The sequence below is a fragment of the Procambarus clarkii genome, chromosome 53 (genome assembly GCF_040958095.1).
Source record: "Procambarus clarkii isolate CNS0578487 chromosome 53, FALCON_Pclarkii_2.0, whole genome shotgun sequence".
NCBI lineage: Eukaryota > Metazoa > Arthropoda > Malacostraca > Decapoda > Cambaridae > Procambarus > Procambarus clarkii.
In genome coordinates this window covers 20381901-20408072 of record NC_091202.1, presented here as the reverse complement: position 1 = coordinate 20408072, position 26172 = coordinate 20381901, and the positions used below count along the sequence as shown (strand labels likewise).

General features: G+C 45.0%; 1 protein-coding gene across 1 annotated transcript in view; it reads right to left on the bottom strand.

Moving 5' to 3' along the window:
• Positions 1–830: 830 nt before the first annotated feature.
• LOC123767094 (armadillo repeat-containing protein 6) overlaps positions 831–26172 on the bottom strand; it is a 38828-nt gene continuing 13486 nt past the window's right edge. Inside the window, exons 3-9 of the mRNA XM_045756597.2 lie at positions 23358–23603; positions 22028–22183; positions 21578–21836; positions 17911–18056; positions 12913–13032; positions 10914–11063; positions 831–1613 (exon numbers count right to left, since the gene is read on the bottom strand). Coding sequence (XP_045612553.1) covers positions 1398–1613; positions 10914–11063; positions 12913–13032; positions 17911–18056; positions 21578–21836; positions 22028–22183; positions 23358–23603 — 1293 coding nt within the window. The 3' untranslated portion in view covers positions 831–1397. The remainder of the gene's footprint in view (positions 1614–10913; positions 11064–12912; positions 13033–17910; positions 18057–21577; positions 21837–22027; positions 22184–23357; positions 23604–26172) is intronic.

The window sequence follows — 26172 nt, the reverse complement described above, 5'->3', positions numbered from 1 at the left end:
ACTATCAGCAAGAGTATATATATATATCTATAAACATGTGCAAGGAAAACCAGCGTATGAATGCAGTAACATAAATATTAGTATAAATGTTCCTTGATATACAACAATGATCAATCGATCCCCCTATCAGTCCTAGAACACATATGTATGTTTCTGCAGGTAATCCAGCCTACAACTGTAAATCTATACTTCAGTATAAGTACTCCTTGGCACTAAAATGGTAAACAATCACTCGCCTTTCACTGTGTCTTGCATTCTAATGACAACCAAACACTCTACCAACTCCCTACAAGTTATCAACTAGAACTTCCTGTCTACATCTGAAAGCTCACTACCCTGATATCTTCAGGTTCTTCTGGGTTATCTACCAGGATCATATACAGCTCTTCCAGGCTGCTACACCATGAAGTTTCCTCGAACAGCACTGGAGTTTCCACTACTGGTATTACAGAAGCACGTGACACTCCTCGCCAGAGGTCATCATAATCGACCTCATCTCCTGAGGTATGAAACAGGAACCTTTCACATATACCACACCTCCACCAAGAGATGGCGTTGTCTGCGTCTCACCTAATGCCTTGGAGTTGGAGTGCAGGTCCATAGATGGCGCCAAAATCACCACTCCACACTCCAACAACGATGTTGATACCGTAACAACAAATTTTGTAACATTTGTGTAATTTGAATTTAATTTACATAACATTTGAATTTTAGCAATTCAGCTAAAGACATAGTTTTCATGGTTTCCCATTGTGTATTTTAACTTAAAAAAATTTGTAAGCTGCCCCTTATCTTATTTTCTCTTTCTGGTAAAGGATATAATAATACAATACAGTATTATATTTATTAAGTTTCTGTTACATTCCAGTGGACCAAGCTGCCACATGTGTGCAAATTTTGAGCACTACAAAAGCTTGAGTAAAAAAGTTAAGAATATCCTATTTTACTAAACTTGTAAATAACAGTATTAATTGGTTATGTATGAATGCTGCTAAATTAAAAATGAAAAAAAAAAGTCAAACTTTCTATGAATTTGCCTATATTTGAAAGGAGATCATATAAAAACTGAAAAATAATCTAAAAATGTTTACAATGTATAGGTTCAGTCCTTACCGAGTATAATTATGTATAAACAAAAGTCTACTATATAAGCAAATAAACCTCATATTGCTTTAGCATTTTTTGTTAAAGATCATAAGATTTAAAGCTCATAAAGATCATTAAATCTAAATTTTCAGTGAACTTGCAGTAACCTAATTACTATCACATGAAAGTTAGTTATTCTATAGCGAAAATCTGAGAAATAAATGCACAAGACATTACAAAACCTGAATGGGTTTAACACATGCCAGGAGTTGCGCACTGGGATTCCTGAGAATTCGGAACTGGTGACTATTTTATCGGTGGATTTCATGACCAGTGCCCCTCCACTGTTCCACAAAATCTACTTTAAGGTCCAGATCCCTAAGAGCTGCCTTAGCCACATCTTTCACTGCTTCACCATGATTTTGAAGGGCAGCCTGTATAACCTCTTCCACCCCATACTCAACGAAGAGATGTTGGTTGTCCTGTACGCGAGATGCCATGTTTCGAATAGCCATGCAACCCAATTTCTGTGAAAAGAAAATGACAGTAAACCAAAATTTATCCTTTATGGAAAGAAATATAAAGTATGAAATATATAAATACTACTAATTTTCTGATTGCAGGCAATTGATATAGGCCTCCCCTGTTCCCTCACAAATAAATCGCTCAACACAAGCAAAATTATGAAATACCTGGTACAGTATCCTTGATACTTTGCATTCTGTGCTATATAACTGACCCACTTTCTTTGATTACTCACCAACACACAATGCTAATTTTATGTTTGCTGAGTGAGCAGCTCTCCAATGTGGTTACCTGACACAAAACCAAGAAGAAATGCCACCTTTGAAAGTTACACTATTGAATGATAGCGAGATTAAAACTAAGACAAAGAAAACCAAGGATAGGCGTCCAGAGACTAGTACGGCTTATACAGCAAGTGTAGGTTATCTTGAGGTTATCTTGAGATGATTTCGGGGCTTTTTAGTGTCCCCGCGGCCCGGTCCTAGACCAGGCCTCCACCCCCAGGAAGCAGCCCGTGACAGCTGACTAACACCCAGGTACCTATTTGCTGCTAGGTAACAGGGGCATTCAGGGTGAAAGAAACTTTGCCCATTTGTTTCTGCCTCGTGCGGGAATCGAACATCAGAGTGTACAGGACAAAGCTGGAAAAGGACCAAGACAGCTTGAGAAAAGGAGGCAAGAAAAGATCCAAGCTAAAACAAAGAAGAGGCTCAGAAAGTGCTGACCCAAAGAAAGCAATAATCTTGGACAAAAGGCAACACACTTTGAATAGGAACATCATCAAGCAGTCCACCAAGAGGAAAAATACCTGCATCGCACTGAGAAAATGTTGCAAAGATACCCAGGCTACCTCATACTTGTGATAGGAGGAGGCTCACTAAGGTGACATGAGAAGCCGAGTCACTAACCTCCAATATAAAATTGACAGTCGGGCCAGTTTAAACATTTCAGACATGTTCATAGGCAGAAAGTGGTGAACCATTCACATATATGCTGCCACATATATTCTGTCTGGGTAGGGTAAAGATCCAGAAAGGGTAAAGAAAAAGCAAAGTTGGGAACCAGGGATGGACTGGTTACTCGGAAGCCAACATGTTGATGCAGTTTGAACAAAATGGCAAGCTTTATTCACATCAGCAGGAACAGGTATATGAAGTTATCCCTATTTATATCCAAACAAAAGGCATCTAATGCAAAGGCTTTGTGGTCTAGGAAAAGGGCTATGTTCACTGGAAGCTGATGGTTCAACATTGAGGTGAACAGATCCACCAGGGAACAGACTGATGACACACATCTAAAGAAAGGAGATCCTTTTCCTTTTCCATTCCATCAAAATTATATAAAAAATGGAAAAGATTATCTGCCGAGCACATTTAACACTCCCTGAATATGGACCACTTTAAGGAACCAAATCCCAAGAATTCAAAAGTGAAACTACATCCAAGTAAAAAGTGAAGTGCTCTCAAAGACAAACAAGGAGCAAAACAAGCCACTGTGATCAGGCAGTGGGCCTTCAGAAAACACTGAGTGAGGTGCTAAAAGATCAAAATAACTCTCCTAGAAAGAAAGCAAACAAGCAATCCTTTATGCAACTAGCACTAGGAGAGGGGGGAGCCGACAGCCCACCACTCCAGTTCTTGAACAATGAAAGGCCACCGACCAGAGGGAGCGTGGGAGGGAGACACCGGGGCTCACCCAGAAATTGGCATTTCATTACAATCAATGCTTGTTTTCTGTGGGAAGCCCCATCAGCTAACTACCGAAAGATAGGTAAAAGGAGGGACTTACCAGCCGAGCCCTGGTAACCCTTACTCCCTGGAGCCGACCGGCTCCAGGGAGCCGGTCGGCCGAGCAGACAGCACGCGGGACTTGTGATCCTGTGATCCTGGGTTCGATCCCAGGCGCCGGCGAGAAACAATGGGCAGAGTTTCTTTCACCCTATGCCCCTGTTACCTAGCAGTAAAATAGGTACCTGGGTGTTAGTCAGCTGTCATGGGCTGCTTCCTGGGGGTGGAGGCCTGGTCAAGGACCGGGCCGCGGGGACACTAAAGCCCCGAAATCATCTCAAGATATACCCGGGAAGCAGCAGCACAGCAGGTCTCAAGACGAGGAAGAGACAAATGACCACTATTTAGGCACCCCCCAAAGCCACACATGGCCAGGAAGGAACTGAAACGTTCACTAGATACCTGGCGGCCAGAACCCTGTTAGATCTCCAAAACCCCCGTGCCCGAATGTCTACCCAAGACATGTTGCCAAAATCTGCGGTGAGAGCAGCATACTTCCATCATGGGCACGAGGGTAGACCGCAGGCTGGCTGGACTTGACACTGCAGACAACCTGAGACACACGAGGAAAGACACCCTGAGACACACGAGCTCCTGGAACAGGGAACCAGGGAAACCGGATCCATCCAAAGAGCATCCACCATTACAGAACCAGTGACTTGCCACAACAAAGCGAGGAGAAGAAAGAAAAGAAAGAACACGGTCTAAAGACCAAGAAGGCTCAGGCGACACATGAGCAGGCCAGAGGTGAAAAAATGCACGAAAAAGCTTGCGGAACAGAGCAGAAGCAACATCCACCCCGAACCCAAGATGGAGCGGCTCCAGCAGCACCATGCGGAAGTATTGAAGTATTAGGAAGCGACAGTATTAGGCATCAGATGCCGATCCAGAAAATGCCAAGAGAGAAAACATCCACTCCATGGAAAGAGGAATGCTGCACAACAGACTGTCCACCAGAACACTGAACACTCCCAGAATGTGAACTGCACAGAGTTAAGCCCCGAGAACTTGGCAGAAGAGCCACCCGAAGTGACAAGCCCCAAGCAGCCACGGACGGAAGAGATCCCCTGCGTTTGAGACAATGAACCACAGGGCAGCAGTCCGAATGAAGCCTGATCACTGAGCCCCGGACAAAGCATCCGTGAACACATCAAATGAGGGAAAAGGAAGACACCACGGCACCGAACCCAAAAAACCTAAAGAGAAAGCCTGTGACACAGCAACTGACACAAGGACACTGGGGTTCAAACCCAGCGATCACGAGAGCAGCAAAAGAGGCTGCCCCAAAGATACCAGAACAGTCTCCGAAGCCAAACCCTGCCCAGTGGATAAACCACCAGAGCAAAGTTCACGCTACTGCACAGCTGCTCAAGCAACTGCCAAGTGACCTGCATCCTCTTCAAAAACAGCTGAAGGCGGGACTGCAATTGGAGCAGAGCTGCAGGAGGGAGACACACACAGTCCGAGAAATCCACATGAGCCCCAGCCATGCCTGAACCTGGGACTGAACCAACAGTGACTTCCATCAGTTTACCAGAAACCTGAACCTGGCAATTGGAAAAGAACCAGCTTCCTGGCTAGCAGACAAGCAGAACGAACCGCGCGAACCTCCATCAACAACAACAACAAATAACCCTCCTCCGTGAGGATATTAGAAACTTTAAGGCTAGCCAAGATCAACTCCAGCATGACTTGAATGATCTCCGTGAGGAAAACATACGTCTAAAAACTGATGAAGCCATAAACAACCAAGAGGAAGCTCTCAACAAAATGACTGAATGTATCAGTACAGTACATTATCCGCCCATCATTCCATCTCCCCGGATGAACAAGACCAGCAAAAAGCTGCTTGACTCTGTTGTTGTGTCGTCCCAAGATATTCCTGTGGAAAGTGAAGGTGAAAAGTGTATTGAAATAGTTCAGGCTCTCATAAAAAACGAATTGCGTGTCACTCTAAGTAAAACAGACATTATTGCTGCCTACAGAGTAGGCAAAAAGAATCCATCAGGACAAAACCAGTGGAAAATTTGCCTCAAGCTGGCTTCCCAGTCCATGAAATCACATCTTGTCCGGACAGCTGCATCCCAAAGACAGGGAACGACTGAGTGCTTGACTAGAAAAAGACAGCAACTCCTCCACCGCCTGCGTCAAATCCGTTATCAAAACCCAGATGCGATTCATCAGTGCTTCAATAGAGATGGCATGATTAAAGTGAGAAAGACTTCCAGCAGGTAAAATGTTTACAATTGCTAATGAGGATAACCTCAACACTTTCCTCTCCCAACGTGGTTTGTCTCACCTTATTATCACTCTCAATGAGTCAACATAATTAACTCCCTTGTCACCTAGTGCAGGCTAGGTATCCTAAGTCTCTTTGTTACACTTTTTAAATTAAATTTTAATTTAATTTTTATTAGTCATTTATTGGACTTAATTAATTGAGTGCATTAATATTTCTTTAGTTCTTATTAATTATAGGATCATAGCTAAACTATTTATAGTTAATAATCATAAGCTTAAATTTGCCTATGTTTATTATTCAACTTTTTTTCTTTGATTTCATTTATTATCTAGATTGCCTAGCCTCGCCATACTCCCTTACTCCATTGTACCCCTGGCTTTGCCTGTGTCTCAAAATGCAAATTATTACTTACAGTGTACCTGAGAATACTTGTAAGCAATCTACCTCATTTTTCTTTTTTTGTTCAAAAAAGTATGTATGTTGGCGAGTGAGGAGGTGAGTGAAGAAAATGGCGAGTGGCTGGCTGGCTGGTGAGTGAAGGCCACTCTTCGTTGCTTTTTGACTCACAATACCAACTTAGTGGTTCGTTATGGTGAACAAAACAGGCAGATATGTATATATAACATGTGTATATAGTGTAATAACAGCAAAACTATTTGTTTATTGTTTTATGAACATAATAATTGAATCACTAAGCAAATCATGGAAAGAGGCACTAGGCACAAATCACTAAGGAGGCATGGAAGCAAATCTGTGCAGATCACAGAAGGCAAAGTGCAGGAAAACAAAAACCTCCTGATGAAGGACAAATCTGAGTCACCTTACTCTGAACCGAACATTGGGGGTGAAGAGCAGCCAAGCAATTCAACTCGTACACAGATGGGGAATACGAAAAGTTATCCCCTCTGCAACAGTGTACCCTCTGTGAAAGGAACCAAAAACCACGAGGGGCTGAAAGGCACCCAAGGGACACTCCTCAGGTTCCCCCTCAATCCTAGATGCTTGGCACAAAGGCTCTGGGGCAGAGCCAAAGTCCTCACCCAATACCAGAGACAGAAAGGTATCCTTCCAATATGGCTCAGGTCAAGAGAGCGATTGTGAAAGCGAGCACACTGAAAACCCTGGTGAAACCAGAAGGCTCAAATGTATCCACTGTCGACAGGATTGGGACCACCTGACGGAGACAGCTGATCTAAACCCTGGCCCTGGCTCCAAAAACCTCAGACACTTTGGAGCTGGAACCAAGAGAGGAAAGAGGGGAGGATACCAGAAGCAGTGCAAACCACACACACAGGAAAAAGAAACGGAGGTGTCAACTTAATCCAGGTGGAGGTCTCCAAAACCTCCAATTCAGAGTCCCTAAACATTATGTGGTCTAACGCCTGACATTCAGCTGATCAATATGTAGCGAATGCCTAATGCGGACCAACTCAGCTTGCAAAGCGACAGCTGCCCAAAATGCCTCCAACTGGGATGTAAAATCTGTCAAAGCAGAGACCCAACGAGAGCAAATCTCACAAGACACAGGGACATAAGTGTAGCATGGCGACTGCAGAAAGAATGATCATCCTCCTGAAGCATAGATGATGAATACACCTGAAACTTGCATTCAGCGAGAGAGGGTTCAGCCACAGAGACCATACCAGAATACTGCAGGGGATTCACAGGACCTTAATGATGGTAACTAAGCAGACACCCGAGGCACTAAGGTTGCTTGCTGAAAGAACTATCATCAATCACAGTCCAAATTACTGGGCTACAAATGGTGATCACGGCATGCCATGTAAATAAGCACATGAACCCTAATGTGCCCCAACACAACCAAAGAACTCCCCTAGCCAAGGGCCCAAATCAAAGATCCTTGAGCAGCCCCCCCCCCCAAAAAAAAAAAGACTCCACACCCCAGTGGTCAGACCACTCAGGAGCAAATTCCCAAACATGCCAGAGAAGGGATCTCTGACTATGCAAGGGGTATCAGTGGACACATAGGGAAGAAAACCCTGAGCATATGCAGCCTGAAATGCCAAAAGAGCCAAGCCCACATAACATGCCAGAGCCAAAATAAGAACATGAAACCTATACAAAAGAATGGAACAATGCATAAAGTAAATGCTCCCCCCCCCCTACACGACAACAGAGTTGAAGGATAACCGGCACTTACTATGAAGCAGTGGGGCTTGCTCACAATCTGACAGACAGGAGCCCAAGCTGTACCAGTAGGTACAGCATCAGCAATAGAAATGAAGTGGTGAGACAATTGGGAGCCGAGACCGGGCTGCCTGGTGGCAAAAATTGGTACTGTACTAACAAGCTGTGAGCTAGTTTGAGTGAATTCCTTGTTTTGTGTGAATCATTTGCAGAGTTGTTTGGCAGTTTCGAGACTTTGTTTTTTGTGAACCCTCCAGTTTTCTGTACAGCCTCGCTGACTTTCTGGAGGCTGCTTCTGGCGGAGTGGCAGATTGTCATCCGCTCTTTGCACCTCTGTGGGGGACCAGGTTCAGGCTCTGGTCCCCGGAAGGCCAAACTAAACTTCTGTGACTGATGTGACCCTTTAGTATGTAGTAATCTCAGCAAAATAGCTTAAGGGGAGCCGCTGAAGGGAGCTCCCTCCAGAAAAAGAGTGTCTCTAGAAGAAGAATGTCAATGGAAGGAGAGCAGGTCCATTAGGAGCAAAGCTCACATTCCACCCCAGTGTATCACACAGTACATTGGTTCCCATTGTTAGACATATGAAGCCTGTTTCTAACCAATGACTGACCATATCCACCAGGATGCGACCCTCAACAATCAACTAAACTCCCAGGTGTCCGCTTATTGCTAAGTATATAGAGGCATTGATCAAATAAGATCAAGTCCAGGTGCAGTGAAGAGCTCTGTACTCCAGAACACAGTCTTTGCACCACCACTCTTTCTCATTCTTATCTCAGACATAGACAAAAATACTAGTCACAGCTTCTTGTCATCCTTTGCCGATACAAAAATTCAGCATGAAGATTTCCTCTGTAGAAGACACTGAAAAATTACAAGCCAATATTCATAAAGTCTTTGACTGGGCAATGGAAAATAACATGATGTTTAACAGTGGTAAGTTCCAGCTACTTAGGTACTCGTTTTCCCTTTCAGAACAGGAGACATTTTTAAAATAGAGGGAATATAGAGAACATATATGGCACACACATAGACACGATAAATCACCTAAACTAATGGGGCCATCCTAAAGCTCTCAAGGTGTATTCTCTGGAAAGGAGATGAGAGAGTTATCAAATAATATGTACATGAAGATACTGGAAGGCAAAGTCCAAAATTTGCACAATAGAATAACAACATACTGGAGAAAAAGATATGGAAGGAAATGTAGAATAGAACCAGTGAGGAGTAAATGTGCCATAGGCACAATCAGAGAGCACTGAACATCAGAGGGCCACAGCAGTTCAATACTCTCCCAGCAAGCATTAGAAATATTGCCGGAACTAAGGTGAATGCCAAGAACCGATTAGATAAGTTCTTTCAAGAAGTACCGGACCAACTGGGCTGTAGTGGATATGTGGGCCTATGGGCAGCTGCAGGCAACAGCCTGTTGGACCAATTTATCACAAGTCGAGATAGCTTAAGGGGGAGCTTGGCCTGGCCTCAGGCCAAGCTCAGTGAGTCAAGAAGAGCTCCCTGAGAGCCTTTCCAGGTAAGATCCAGGTAAGCATCAGGTGTCAGTAAATCGGTCCAAACATCTCACCTTACCCAGAAGGGTGAAATGTTTAAGCACTTTCTCATGGGCTCTATGTGAATGATGTGCATAGTACTATCCCATGGACAGACAAATAACAATAGGGAAACAATTCCTCATCTGTTTAACCCCAGGTTAAGTCTCAAAACAAGAACCCAACAGCAAGAGAGAGAAACTTTGAATATGCTAACCAAACTCCATAAAACAAGGATCAAGGATTGGCTGTAGTAACCCTGGCCAAAAAAATATAAAATCAACATTGAATGTAATGAAACAGCTTTTTAGTATGGCTTCCTGAAGCTATTTCACTGTGATAGCTTTACAAAGATCAGTCACATCAGTTTTAAACATTAAGCAACCCCAAGTGTGGAATCCCTCGGCACCGAGATAACACACACTGGGATAAAACCCGAAATAACACACACTGGGATAAAACTCGAGATAAAACACACTGGGATAAAACCTGAGATAACATACACTGGGATAAAATCAATCAGAAAAATTTACTTGATTGGCAACTACAGAGCCTAGGCAAGCAATGGGTGAATGTCAGGTAGAAAGTGAAATTGCCAGCTCAAGTGACACTATTGAAGTGACAAGTACTGACTGGTTTTTGGCCTTGTGTAATGCACAAGATCAAAACGAGATATTCTTTGTAAGAGGACAGGTTGGGATCATATAGACTTGGAGAGTGCCTCCAAAATTACTGGCTCAGAAATGGCCTAGTTTGAATATTTTTAACCTATTTCCACTATTGTTCCCATCCTTTTTCTCCAATGGGTTGTGTTATCCAATGTATAACTAACCCATTGTACTTGTACTTTTGTCTATATATAGATAAAATACTCACAAAAGTGAGAAACTTACTAATGGCAATGAATAAACATCTAGCACAGATAATTTATGCAACAGAAGCATCCACATACTATAATGTTCTTGTAATTTACCATCTCTAAATTCACACATTTATTCACGCGGGAAATGCACCTTACGACACTGGAAGACAGAAGAGTAAGGGGGGACACGATCACAAGCTACAAAATCCTCAGGGGAATCGACCGGGTAAACAAGGATAAACTATTCAACACTGGTGGGATGCGAACAAGGGGACACAGGTGGAAACCGAGTACCCACATGAGCCACAGGGACGTAAGAAGGAACTTTTTCAGTGTCAGAGTAGTTAACGGATGGAATGCATTAGGCAGTGAAGTGGTGGAAGCTGACTCCATACACAGTTTCAAGTGTAGATATGATAAGAGCCCATTAGGCTCAGGAACCTGTACACCAGTTGATTGATCTGTTGAGAGGCGGGACCAAAGAGCCAAAGCTCAACCCCCGCAAGCACAAATAAGTGAGTAAATTCAATACAATGCATTTACTCAGTTTATTTATACACCAGCAACTACAACTTAACATGAACATAATTCAAACTCACTATTTTGGACAAATAATATCATTGAACACTACCGTTTTACTTTATTATTCTAATTTCTTAAAAAAATGTAAAACAATCATTAGAAACAAAAAACTTTCTTACTGCTATTCAACTGACCTGCAGCTGCTTATTCTTTGGGTGAGTTTTCATGGCTTGCACTACAGCTTGTCCAGCCCCTGCCTGCACAAGCTGCTTTGAGTAATCAGGGACCCTTAATGACATCATGGAGAGAGCACCGCAGCCTTCTTCACACACACTTGGTATGGCCTGGTGACACGTTCAAACACATTTAACTTGTATTAATCAATTTAAAGTAAATAAGTATTGTAAAAGAATAAAGAGAGAGAGAGAGAATGCTTAATTAAGTTGAGTAACCTAGGGTGAACTGCATATACAGACAAACCCCTTATAATTCACCAGTTTCAGTTGTGAATGTGCTATCAGAAGTCTACTCTAATAATCTGGCAGTGTACTAACAGTGCCAGAACTTCTTTATCTATTCCCTGTTTTGTTGTGAAAGATCAGTGTTATCTTTTGGAAAATTATACAATTACAGAGGGTGTGCCAGTGCTACCCATCATGTTGACCAAATCACACACTAGTAATTGAAGAGACAACGACGTTTCGGGCCGTCCTGGACCATTATCAAGTCTATTGTGATGAGACGAGGAAGGCAAGGGCATTAAGGTAAGAGAGAGAGAGGTGAGGAGATGGAAATCTTAGAGGCAGATAAGAGCAAGGTAAAAGGTATGGAAGGTAAGGTGTAATATAGGGTGTAATAATAGGAGTAAGAATGGGAATGAAGAGAAACAAGAGAATGAAAAAAGAAAGAGAAAAAGGAAGGGTAGGCTTATGTTAGGTCACATTTGTTGACCACTGATTGGTCTTCCTCTAAAATAATCTTTCCTGCCTCTACTCTACACAGACGCCGTCTTGTGGAATCGGTTCTGATACACAACCCACCCAACATGAACCTTAGTCCTGGCTTTGTTGCTGTTGACTCGTCCCTTTCACAGTAAATACTCAAATGTTCTAAATTTGTAAAAACAAACATGATTTAACACAGTTGACTGACAGTTGAGAGGCGGGACCAAAGAGCCAGAGCTCAACCCTCGCAAACACAACTAGGTAAGTACAACTAAGTAAGTATAAGCCTACCCTTCATTTTTCACTTACTGTTTTCTTACTTTTGTTTCTCTTACATTCCCATTTTTACTCCTATTATTGCACCCTATATTACATCTTACTCTCCGTACCTTTTGCCTTGCTTTTATCTGCCTCTAAGATTTCCATCTCCTCACCTCTCTCTTGCCTTACTTAATGCCCTTGCTTCCTGTGCCTGTGAGAGGGCCAGGTTCTGGCTCTGGTCCCCGGTAGGCTGAACTGAACTCCACAGATGATGAGATCCATTACTTAAGAGGTCATCTACATTACTTAAGAGGCTACATGTAATTTTACTCCAATGAATGCCCTAGCACCTTTGATGACCCAGTAAAGACCATCTGAAAAGTTCCCTGTGGTTCTAGTGCCAGTTCCATCTTACCTGACTGAGTATGATTCTGGTCACGACATGCCAGGATCTTTCTTTTGGGATCAACCAAATGTGATCAACCAAAACTTTGTGTTAGTATACATAAAGATTGGGTAATAATAAGTATATATAGCATGAACTTCACTGCTAATAGTACAGGAGGCACAAAGATATGTATCATATGGACAGAGAGGCAGAAAAGACAACACTACATACCCTCACTGTTCAGATATACTCCTTAGTATATTTGAATTTTACCTCTTAGTGGTAAAAGTGCACAATTTAGTGCACTACTCCTTAGTGCACTAATTTGACCCCTTAATGGTAAAAATTGAACCGAATAATTTTAGCATTTGTCTCTCTCACACCTACAGGGACCTGACTGCCACTTCCTCTTCCACCTATCTACACCTCCACACACACAGTGATAGCGATTGCAATATTTTCTTCTTGCCTGTGCAAGAAGATCCCTATTATCCCTTAATCCCTATTAAGTAAAATGTAAAATATTCATCAGGTAAAGTTATGTTGTAAAAATTCCAAAAAGAGTTTGAGTTGGGTGAGCCATGGTTAGAGGCAACATACCATATGGTTAGTCATCGACATAATTACCAGCTGGCCGACACCAGACTTCATTGCTTCTCTCTTCACTTCGTCATTACCAACCATTGCCTTCAACAGTGAAATTGCTTGCTTGTTTAAAATCTGAAAACAAATACATTTTTTGTAAAACTTAAATAAAATAAATAATGGGGTACAAATTTTTATTGAGAATCTTACTTCAATACTGTAATGATTGGATGCGTCATGTTGTTTACTGGTGGCCACTATGGTCTTTGGGCACCATACCAGCTTATTTGTACAGGTATGGTGAATAAAACAGGTAGATACTTATATATAATGTGTGTATATAGCGTAATAACACCACAAACAATATTGTTGGAGGAGAAATATTAGTGCGTCTGGCCTTGAGGGCGGCTGCCACCAGCTGACTGTGTGAGTAGCTACGTCTTCGTGTTTTTACTCACCATACAAGCTTAGATGTACAGTTATGGTGAACAAAACATATAAATACTTATATATAATGTCTGTGTATAGTGAATAAATGCAAAAATAGTATTGTGGGAGGAAAATGAGGGTGAGTGAGGTGTTGTTGAGGGAGGGAGTGGCAACGAGTGGCTGGCTGGTGTGTGGCGGTCACTCCTCGTTGCTTTTTGACTCACAAGACCAACTTAGTGGTTCGTTATGGTGAACAAAACATGCAAATACTTATATATAACCTGTGTATATAGTGTAACAACAGCAAAACTATTTGTTTATTGTTTTATAAACATAATAATTGAATCACTAATATGCACACCATAATTTTGAGTACAGCGATGGTTCACACATTTTATTATATAAATATATCACAATTCACTCTATTAAATAATAAAACTGCAAAAAAAAAAAAAATAAGCAAAAATCAATCAGAGACATTGAAATAATTAGGTAATAATATATTTGTGGCAACTGCCGTCTGACAGCTCAGGCGGAGTAGACCTCGTCTGGCGAGGGCTCTGTCAACGCCCCTTTTTTGCCAGACTTCCCTACCCTATTGCGGCTAAAATATGCCACCTACGATTTTTTTTTTTTTTTCCGTGATCAGGGAACAAAAATGAACACTTGTATAAGACGAAAGAATTTTTTTTATTTTTTTTTTGTTACGCCTGTGGGTGTTGAATCCATTTGGGCCCCCTAGCGGTTTGAGGGTTAAGAGGACAGGTTGCCCAGCGATCGTGAGAGAGGCGGAAGGGATGTCCCCGAAGGAACCAGAACAGCCGACGAAGCCAAACCCGACCCGGCCGATAGACCGACATCGCAAAGTTCAGGCTCCCGCACAGACCCTCGAGCAACCGCTGGGTGACCCGGGAGCCCCCCAGAAACAAGCACAGACGAGACGGCAGCCGAAGGAGAGACGCCGGAGGAAGAGACAAGGAAGCAGTCCGAGAGTCCCACACACGACTCGGCCAGGACCAAACCTGGGAGGGAACAAGACAGGACTTCCTCCAGTTCACCAGGAACCTGAACCCAGCGAGCTGGGAAAGCACCAAATCCCTGGCAAGCAGACATGTGGACCGACTGGGAGCCCAAACCAGCCAGTCCTCGAGGTAAGCCAATACCCGAACACCTAACAGATGCAGATGGGCCACCATGACCCGGGTAAGGCGTGTGAACACGAGGTGCCAGATTCAACCCGAAAGAGAGACAACAAAAGCGGCAACTCTGATGCCCCACAACAAAACCGAGCCAGTCTCTGAATAGGGATGTACCAATACGCGTCCTTGTGGTCCAGGGACACCATCCAAGCGCCCGGCTCAAGCAGGACCTGAGAGAGTGGTCATCCGAAACGAGGGGCAAGAAACCCAAGGGTCCAGATGGGACAAGTTCAGAATGAACTGCAGTTTCGCACAGTCCCGTTTCGGAACTGGGAACAGGTGATAAACCCACCTGAGAGATGTTGTCGCTTCAACCCGAAAGACCCGCAAATCGTGAGACCAGGCGTGAGCGAACCGAGAAAGTCTTCCCCCCATCGCCCCGTCAATGGGGCGAACCGCAAAAGGGCCGCTGCCCCTTACGAGAACCCGACCTGCGCGCAGAGCGAACAGCGCGCCGACCAGGCACAGGTGGGACCGCAGGCGGCACCGGCACCGAACCCGACACCTGTGGCCTACTCCGACGAACTGAACCACAAGCCCTGGCACAACCCCGGTTTCCCCCGGAGCACCAACAATTCAGACATAGGTCAGCAAGTGGAAGAAGCCGCCTGAATATAACGCTCAACTGCAGAGGCCTCAAAAAGCAGAGGACAAAAAGAAGACAATATAAGAGCCAGGGCACAAGCAGATTCCAAGGAGGAAGCGAGTACCGCCTGTTGACACACACAACGCGCAGCGAAAAACCGTAGCAACGCCTCTCGCAGGATCGGCGCAAACAGCTTCAAAAGAGCAGACGACACACGAGCAGCCGAGACTAAGGCATCAGACCCAGGAATGGCCCTAAGCACCTCATCCTCCACAAGCCAATCCAAAGACAGCTCCAGGAGGGAAATGAACGCAGGACTGAAGCTAAAAAGCCACGATCGCGGACATCTTCAGCCACAAGCGCAGCTGACAGGGAAGGAACCTGCACATGAAGCTGAACCGTACCAACAGGAGCGAAAAGGCACTCATTAAGATGCTCAAAATCGCCCCCCAGGTAAACCTAGACCACCGTCAACGCTTCGCGCCACTCAAACATGCGGGTCCGACAGAACGAGTCCCAAGCATCCAATGAAAACCTCATAACGCACCCAGGACACGATGATCCAAACCTGAACGAAGAAGAATCCATTATGGAGGTATACTCTGGGTCATGCAGAAGGTAAGCCGCAATGGCACGAGCGCACCTCAGGCAGCGAGATGCAGGAAGCCGAAAACCTCTGGAAGGACGGAACTAAAGAATCCACAGAGACATGGAACCGAACATGGGGAGGAGCAGAACTCAAGTCCAAATCATACGCAGAGGGGGGAAAAAGAAAACCTCACTCCTTGCAACAGTAAGCCCCGCTCAGAAGGATGGAAAATCCAGGCGGGGTCCAATGAAGTCCAAAACCCCCAAGTCAGCTCCTCCCAAACCCCGGGAACCTCCACTCCAGGCCCAGGGGGCCGAGTCGTCCTCCAAAGCCCCGGCCTCACAAGAAAAAGCTGGGGCAGCCGAAAGAGCTGGAAGGGAAGGGGTCCACTGGTCAGACCCCGGAGCATCGGCAGGAGGAACAGATTCGAATGCCTCTGCAGCCACCCTGGGCGGGGCAACCCCCCAAAACTGCCCGAGTCTTAGAAACCTCTACCCTGCCCCGACCATGAAGCTCTCAGACGCTTAGGGGCCGGAAGCAGGGGGGGAGGTGGGAACTGAATGAACCACAGAAAGGGAAGAACAAGGGGGCGCAGATGGAACCAAGGCCGAAGCGACCAACACCCCCAAGTCCAAGTCCCTATAGGCAAAGCGGGGCAGCCGCGAGGCGTCCGGGGAAGCGACAACCCGAGCGCGTTGCAATATCCTAAACTTACCCCTGCAACAAGCACGCTGCCTGCACCCGAAGAAAATCATCATCAGTCTGGGTGAATTGAGTCACAAACAAGTAACAGAGTTCGCAGGACTCAGGGTTAAAGGTGTCACCGACCAAACAGGCAGCATGACAGAGGCAAAAACAATGAGTGTCACCCTGAGACAAGGGAACAGAGCAACCCTCAAACTCACACAAAGCGAGAGAGGACGCAAGGTTTCCTCCATCGGACCCGAAAGCCCCCGCGGGGTTTTCCAGGGCCCCTAGACTGGGTCTGTTAAGGGTTATCCCAGGCAGGGCACTGCTAACCGGTACCTCAAACTACCAAGTAAACTGCTAAAAGCTGAACCCACGGGACGTGTCCACTCACGAGGGCAAAGCAGGGGATGCCACCACACAAAACGACCCTAAGATTAGGAGGGTGAGAACACAAGGCAGACCCCCCCCCCCCCCACCAGGCAAAACGAAAAGAAAAATCACGAAAGTGGACAACGTACCCAGAGGAACAGAGCTGGCTGCTGTTATAGGTGAAAACTAGCTACGCAGTACCCCGTGCCCCACCAGTGCAATAACTACCACTTATCCCAAGGCAAACAAGGGAGGAAAACCCCCAAACACTCGGGGCGGTCAAACGCCAAGCAACGAAAGGCCAACAGAGGTAGACCCAAGGCGACTTATGGAAAGAAACCCCAAGCCCCAAGGGCGGTACTTACAGGGCACTCAGGGAAGGAAACCCTAAGCACATGTAGCCCGAGTACCTGAGAATAATATTCCCAGCTCACACGACCACCGTAAGAGCAGCACTGAAAACAATGAACAGCAGAGAGAAGACTGGAGCTGGAGCCACACGACCATGCACGATCCCATCAGCTGAGGAACTGGGGTGGGGATCGTCGACGCAAGGGTCTGGGGCTTCCCCTTCCCCCCTCCCAGGGAGGGAGGAGCTGTGCAGACATGTGGCGCAACTCGTGTGATGTCATGGTTGTTTGCTCATTTTTCTTTTGGGGAGTTGTGTCCACTCGTTTGACAATTTTCGTTGTTAATCAGAATAGGGGTTTGTTTTGTGGTGCTTACCTTTCTGGGTGCCTGTCCCGGTTGATGGCAGATATAGAATGCTCCAAATCACATGTGCATTCTATGGGCCATTGCTCCTCGTGCCTCTGTGAGGGGGCCAGGTTCTGGCTTGTGGTTCCCAGTAGGCCTAGAACTCCACCCACATCGACTGATGCAAAATAGAGGTTATCCATATCAGCCATGGATAGCTCCGGGGAGCCATAGGGGCTTCCTCCAGAAATGTTTATAAATAGAAGTTTCTTAAAATTTGTTTTGTAAACAATATTTTCATAAATAAAGCATGTAATAATAAAATTATAATTTTCATTAATAAAGAAACAGTGTACAGTACTAGAAAATAACATACCTAGTGATGACAGCAGCAGCACTACACTATCAATAAAACTATAATAAACATCAAGAGTAAAACAAAGACCATAACTTACAGCATGATTAGGAAATGAAGTGAGAACATCATTTATTACACACAATGCCCCGTGATCAACAGCCTGCTGGCAATACTCGGCCCGCACGCACAGCTTGCCAACTACGTAAAGCAACTCGCTCGATGTTTCACTCTCATGGTGCCAGTCTGAAGAAGTAATAGGTAGTTCTTAATAAAGTTATCATCATAAAACAAGTAGGCAGTGAGCTATTTTATCCATTTTAAAAGTTACATTCAACAAATCATTCACATTCAACAAATCTTTAGACCCTGATGTTTTAGCACATATGATACTAAAATTAAAGTATGAATGAAAACTGTACCTGCCTGAAAATGAATAATGTATGCCCGAAAGTCAGGCTTATATGCCTGAAATTTTACGCAATTTGTCTAAAACAAGTTGCAGTTAAAATCAAATTCTCACATATAAACCACATGACGATATCTACAAGAAATAGAACTTGTTAATGCTAATTTCTTACTATAAAATATTCTTGACTCTTGGATAGGATAAATATAGATATTTCATTCACAAAGGCACACAGATGGCAACCCAAATCTCGAACAAGGAAGGTGAGGAAGCCAACCATGCCGACTCTCTGGCCAACACACATTGGATGGTGATGTAAGGTAGAGAAGGGCAGAACAAGACCCCCAGAAATGTTGAACAAATTCTTGAAGAAACCCAAACACATGCATGGGGGTCCAGTGACCCATCCTGAAGGTTTGTAGCACAACCCAGAGATCTGGGGGCCATGTGACCAAGACACTGGGGTACTACATGGCTATTCAAGGCCCCCTTAAGTTCCAAGGTAATGCACCCAAAGCACCAGAGTACTCATTCAGAGACCTGAATGAATCATTTGAGGAACTGACACATGCAACTGGGTATCTGAGACACATACTCGAGTATCCCAGATGCTTCCTCAAGGACTCGGGGGCCCCCACCATGGAGACCTAGGACCAAACCCTCAAAGAACCAGTACACTTGCCTGGCAATATGAAGCACAAGCCCAGAATACCGAGACCCTTCCTAGGCTATTCAGGTTGCGTCCACTGAAGACAAAGGGAAAACTTCCAAATAAGCTATGGCACCACCCCAGTGAACTGAGGTGATGCAGGGCACCCACCAGGAAAATAAGGCACTCATTTAGGTAGCCAGGATATTCGATAAGGAACCCAGGAATTCGCTCAAGTAATCTGAGAATCCAGGCTGAAAACCGAGAGCACAATAACCAAGAAGCACAATAATCTACAAAATCCACACTGAACAAAGCCTCAACTACAAGAACCAAAATAAAAAAACAACAGATGCTGAATGGTTTTTATATAAAGACAAAAAATCTAGAAAGCTGCAAGCAACAGAGTTAGGCTTGATGCTGGCTGGGGAATACACCATGCACCAGCAGAGGAAAATGAAATAAACAAACCTACTCCAGACACTTGGGAACTGATAATTTTGCACCAGACAATCCAAAAGGAACTACCAGATGGAAGCACAGATAAAAGCACAGATAAATGGCGAACAGACTCAGAATCTCATCCAACACTGATGAAAGAGTGAAAGTAGCCCAGAAATAACCAGTAATATCCATTCAACAACACTTAAGAAAATGACCAGTGATCAATGTAATGAAACACCAATTTCTGGGTGAACCCCAGAGGTTTCCTGAAGCTATTACACTGATTACACGCCATATTACTAAGTGCCATCAGTCGTGGGCCATACTACTAGGTGTCATCACTCATGGGCCATACTACTAGGTGCCATCAATCATGGAGTCCTTATTGGCCTCCGGGGAACCACGAGCTGGGGAGGCCCCCCTCAGAGAGGCACGAGGAGCAGTGGCCTATAGAAACCCCCGTGTGGTTGGAAGCATTCTATGTCTGCCATCAACCGGGTATGTCATCCAGAAAGGTAGGCATTCCAAAACAAACCCCTATACTGGTGAAAATTGCTACCGAAAGCCGAACGAGTGGACAGAACTCCCCAAACGAAAACTAGTAACTACCATGATGTCATCATGTCATCGCGCCCCCATCTGCGCAACCCTCCCCCCGGGAAGGGGAAAGGGAAGCAGCAGACCCTTGCGTCAGCAACCCAACCCACAGTTCTTAAGCTAGATGTCAAAATATGCGAAAATACTTCCGACAGGAGGGAGAGAGGGATGCCGGGGAACCTTCGATTCTCACCCAGAAAATGGCATTTCAACCAACCATCCTCCACAACCAATGGACCCCCTCCGGAAGCCAACCGTCATATACTTCACCAGAAAAGAAGGCTGCAAATAAACAAAACTACCATCAGAATCAAACAAACAGAAACCCCCAGCGCAGGAGATGAGCATGAAGCTCCCTAACCCAACCCCCAGAGGCCAAAGACAACAAAACAAGGCATTCCAAAAGCAATCCCAAACCAAAGAAGTCACGACAAACTGAGGAGAAGAAAGAAAGGTAAGAACCCGGTCCAAAGACCTAAGTGGCTCAGGTGGCGAATGAGCATGCTGAAGGTGAAAAACACACAAGAGAGCTTGCTGAATGGAGCCAGAACCCGGAGCAATTGCCGGACTGGGGAAAAGAGGTACAAGAACGCCCGCCACACCAGTCCTGCCGAAAAGCATCCACTGCAAAGGCCTCACAGTCGGGGAACAACACCACATACAGTGGGAGACACAGAGACCATGCCGATGCAAAGAGGTCCACCTCCAAACACCTGTACGTCTGACAAGCCAAGGGAGGCGGCGTCATTGACCGTCCACTCCGTGAAATGAAGCGTGACAGGCCATCAGCCAGGACATTGGACACTCCCTGAAAGTGAATGGTGCAGAGCTAAACCCCATGAATGCAGCAGAAGGGCTACCCAAAGTGATCAGCCCCAAAGAGCCACCCCTGGTTGTAACAATAAACCACGGGGTAGCAGTCCGAATGGAGCCTGAGCACCAAGCTCTGAAGAAACTGAATCCGACGCAGTGCCTGCCACACCGCTGCAAACTCCCGCACTGTGCTGTGAACCCGATGCAAGGACAGCCCTCAACATCCCTGGCTGGACTGATGAGCACCAGTCTCAAAGTCCCAACCGAGAGACGAGGCATCCGTGAAAACATCGAGTGAGAGAAGAGGAAGGCGCCATGGTACTGAACCCCAAAAACCCGAAGATGATGCCGGCGACTCAGCAACTGGTGCAGGGACACCAGGGGTCGAACCAAGCAATCGCCAGAACAGCAAAAGGCCGGCTTACTTGAGCTGGCTCTCCTTGCTCAAGTAAGGGGTACTACTTGAGGGGGCAGGTAGCACTAATGAGCGAGAGTGCTAGTTGCATGAAGGGTTGCTGGTTTGCTTTCTTCTGGGAAAGTTTCTCTTTCTGGATGTAGGTAGCAATTTTCACCAGACTGTCGCTTGTTTTGTTTCGCCTATCTTTCTGGGTGCCTTTCCCGGTCAATGGCAAAATATGACATCCAGTACTTTAAATGTAAAGTGCTCATAGGCCATTGCTTCCTGCACCTCTCTGAGGGGACCAGATTCTGGCTCGTGGTTCCCAGTAGGCAAAGAATTCCTGTGACTGATGACCCCAAACTAATAAAGCACTATATCAGGTCAGATAGCTTAAGGGAGACAACAGGGCTCCCCACAGAAAAATGTGTACATTTTCTTTCTAAAGTAAAACTTACCCTTAATCATGTCTAGACAGACTCCAATTAAACCATGCTCCTCAACCAAAATTCTTGCATGTTCATGGGCCTTCCCAAATTCTTGTCTAATATCATCATCTAGCGTGTGCGCTCTGAGAGCCTTACACGTTGACCTCACCACTCGGGAATTAGATTTGTTAGCATGTAGTAAAGCCACCAGGGCACCAAGGCTTCCAGCAGCTACAAGGGTTTGTCTGTTACGTTCGTGCTTTACACAGGACTCGATGCACCAACGAGCCTGAAAAATAGTGAATCATGTCAACCGTACGATTGATATAAAAAAATTCACGTTTTATTATGCTATTCTACAATATCAAGAATTCTATCAACCATATATAGCAGCCAACAGGCAACAAATATAATCCAGAGCTTTTAAGTCATAAGTGTCAGCACGAAAAAATGGAGAAAAAGGACATAGCTGTAGTGTACCAAATATTCAGGAATTGTGAGATTGTCAGCTCTACATTTCCATTCTTCCATAAGCTGCACCATAACTTGGGTTCCCTCAGTGGTCAAAATATCTGGATTGGATTCTGTTAGTGCAACCATGGCTTTCAATGTGGGCCCCAACATAGCAGGCTCTCCCTGAAATGTTGGTATTAGACTAAATAAAATTAGTTTAAGATAAAAATACAATAAATAAAATATCAAATTTTTGACAAGGAATATTCACTATTCAGTTCACACGGGTCTATATGAAATTCAATTTATTTCAGGCAAGTATTAACTACACATTGCCTCAAATGGATGAAGGGATGATTTGGTGGGATTGTCTAATATGCATGCAAATAATTACTAAAGCATTGTGCTTCTTAAAATTAACATTTCAATGATACTAAAATGCATCATCTGTACTTCATGAGTAAATGTTCTTGAAATTCCCAGATATCACTTTTCTAGGAGCCCCCCCCCCCCCTTTGTAGCTCTCCGAAGTTATCTCGCCGAGTCCTGTTTGGCCTACCAGAGACCAGAGCCAGAACCTGCCCCCCCCTTCCCCCTCACAGACCTTCAAACCTTACTCACGGCTCCTGTGGATTTGTTCATTGATATACAGTATCACGATAATGTGATTTCTCTGTGTAGCGTCTCTAATGCCTGTGTGTTCTGATTAGCTAAACACCCCTGGTAATTCCTCTGTGGATCAATGGTGTGGCTCATTATGGATCGACCCACTGAGTCCACACTCACCGAGTGCGAGTCTGAAGGGTGATCGTTGGCCCTCCTGTTGGCTGACAGTCATTGTGTCTGCCTCTGCCATGATGCCTGTTGGATCAGTGACCTTTGACCTAAATCCTGCAACATATGTGCATGGTGGACATATATAAATTGGAGCAAAGCAGGCTCCATTTTATCTCGGCCTGCTTTACATCAGGAAGCTGATCAAGCAGGTGCCACTTTATAGGCAAAGTTTTCCTTTATTTATGGTTTGTGGCATTGTGTTTGTTTGGATACCTCAGAGTTGGCCCCCTGTGGTGTGTAGAAACCTGGATTTGGAGTTGTTGTTGAACTCCACCTGGACTATGTCTGCACCACTTCTTTTTTATGTGGGTATAGTTTGCCTGGATTCTGACTCTGAAGTATCTGAGGGCTTTGGAATTGGGGCCAGGGTTACCTTAGAGATACCAGGAACATTTACAGTCAGGTTTGCGTCAACAGGCCAGAACAATAAAGTGTTAATATATCAAATACAGCATATAATTCAAATATATATACAGTATTAGAAAATATTGTATATATATAAAATAGTACAATGCCTTACCTGGACATTTTTTAAGAGCTTCAGGAGAACTGCATAACCACCATGGTTATTTGCCAAGACACGGTGAGCCACAGACAGTTTACACTGGGCAGAGAACAAGGCAAGTGGCTCTTGTATGTCCTCCAACACAGGAGAACCATCAGCGGCACTACGAAGTTTATCTAACGCAACGAGTATGTCATGCACAACACTCCTCTTGTCTTCGCTAAGTCTCATGTTCTTAACAATGATCCCAAGTTGCACACCCTGCCATATAAAAGCAAGAGAAAAAGACACACTTCAATCAAAATAGTGAACTGATATCTTACATTTGTTTAAGAGGCTAAAGGTGGAACCCACACTTTATCATTGAAAGCATTACCATAAATCTGGCAGTCAAACCCTACTAGAATTACTGTATACAGATGACCTATGTTTCAACTGCCCGAGGGATATCTACATTATTATTTTCATCTTTATTGACAAACATTAATTACAATTTTGCCTAGTCTGAGGAATTCAATTAAGTCTTATTAGAGTGAGGATAATGCTGGTATTCACTTTCACACAGGACAGAGGGTCATACACAAGACAATAGGTCTGAACTGAAGACTGAAGCACATATATATCATGGTTACAATCAATGTTTCAATGTACAAATATGTAAATACAACTTTCTATTGTGAACTGCCACACAAGGGGCAGGGATGAACCCATCCCTGGGTAAGAGATGCAGCTTAAAAATAATAATAGGGATATCTAGAGAAGTATTCCAGGATCAGCACAGCATGATGGAATAAGCACATAACAGGGTGCAATGATTACAAGGTAAGATAATGAGTTTAAGGAGAGTACAGTAATGGGTTAAGGCAGGTCAACTGCGCATGTCTTACAGGAGTTAAAAGGAGAACGACACTTAGAAGTGGACAGAATTATAACGCTAACACAGACACACACACAAAAATAGGATAACACCAGTAGTAAACTAAAAGCTAACGAACCTAAGGACATTTTTAAAAATCATAAACAACGATGATTCCAACCCCATATACACAGCCAAAATGAAACTATCACTACATTATGGAGTATTGGTATGGAATCCACTACTCGAGAAGCACACAATGAAACTTCATAGCAAATACAGAAATTGATGACAGGGCTAATACCAGAAGTGAGAGGGGACAAGCTATGAAGACAGCTTAAGGGAACTCTAGCACACAACCCTAGAGGAGAAAATGAACAGAGAGGATATAATCACTACATGTCCGATAATCAGGGAAATAAAGGTGGGCAAAGAAGGAAACTACAAACTGAAGAGATGCAAGTGGTGGTGGAAATGGAGGAGTAGCAAGTGGTGGTGAGGGAAGAGGAGCAAGTGGTGGTGGTGAGGGAAGAGGAGCAAGTGGTGGTGGTGAGGGAAGAGGAGCAAGTGGTGGTGGTGAGGGAAGAGGAGCAAGTGGTGGTGGTGAGGGAAGATGAGCAAGTGGTGGTGGTGAGGGAAGAGGAGCAAGTGGTAGTGGTGAGGGAAGAGGAGAAAGTGGTGGTGGTGAGGGAAGAGGAGCAAGTGGTGGTGGTGAGGGAAGATGAGCAAGTGGTGGTGGTGAGGGAAGATGAGCAAGTGGTGGTGGTGAGGGAAGAGGAGCAAGTGGTGGTGGTGAGGGAAGAGGAGCAAGTGGTGGTGGTGAGGGAAGAGGAGCAAGTGGTGGTGGTGAGGGAAGAGGAGCAAGTGGTGGTGGTGAGGGAAGAGGAGCAAGTGGTAGTGGTGAGGGAAGAGGAGCAAGTGGTAGTGGTGGTGAGGGAAGATGAGCAAGTGGTGGTGGTGAGGGAAGAGGAGCAAGTGGTGGTGGTGAGGGAAGAGGAGCAAGTGGTGGTGGTGAGGGAAGAGGAGCAAGTGGTGGTGGTGAGGGAAGAGGAGCAAGTGGTAGTGGTGAGGGAAGAGGAGCAAGTGGTAGTGGTGAGGGAAGAGGAGCAAGTGGTAGTGGTGGTGAGGGAAGATGAGCAAGTGGTAGTGGTGGTGAGGGAAGAGGAGCAAGTGGTAGTGGTGGTGAGGGAAGATGAGCAAGTGGTGGTGGTGAGGGAAGAGGAGCAAGTGGTGGTGGTGAGGGAAGAGGAGCAAGTGGTGGTGGTGAGGGAAGAGGAGCAAGTGGTAGTGGTGAGGGAAGAGGAGCAAGTGGTAGTGGTGAGGGAAGAGGAGCAAGTGGTGGTGGTGAGGGAAGAGGAGCAAGTGGTAGTGGTGAGGGAAGATGAGCAAGTGGTAGTGGTGAGGGAAGATGAGCAAGTGGTGGTGGTGGTGGTGAGGGAAGAGGAGCAAGTGGTAGTGGTGAGGGAAGAGGAGCAAGTGGTGGTGGTGAAAGATTATAACGCAGTTATAACGTATCACCACTGATACCAGCCACTAAGCAAGTTGTTGACAATTATGACTAACTTGAAGATAGTTGCTGCCGCCACCACAGTCGACTTTGATGATTATAAGTATTTAACAGTGACCGGCATCGAAAGGTACCGGTCACGGGAGGGTTAAAGGTGGCACCACAAAAGGGGAGGGGGGGGGTTGTGAGCACACGGTCAGTTTCCACTTTTCTCTGGCTGCTCTCTATGAATGAATACACAGGACGAATGGATACCCAGATGGACAATTTAGTAATATATTTATTTAATTTAAGATCACTATATAAAAGTCCTACTCTATCTTCCCTATGAAGGCATATTGTTACGGACCCGAGCCCAGCGTCCGAGCACGGAGCAGTGACGACCGCGCCATCTGTGGGTCAGCTCCCGAAACCCCCTCCAAATGGACGACGCCATCTAGTGAGGACAAGATATACCGGCCACAGGG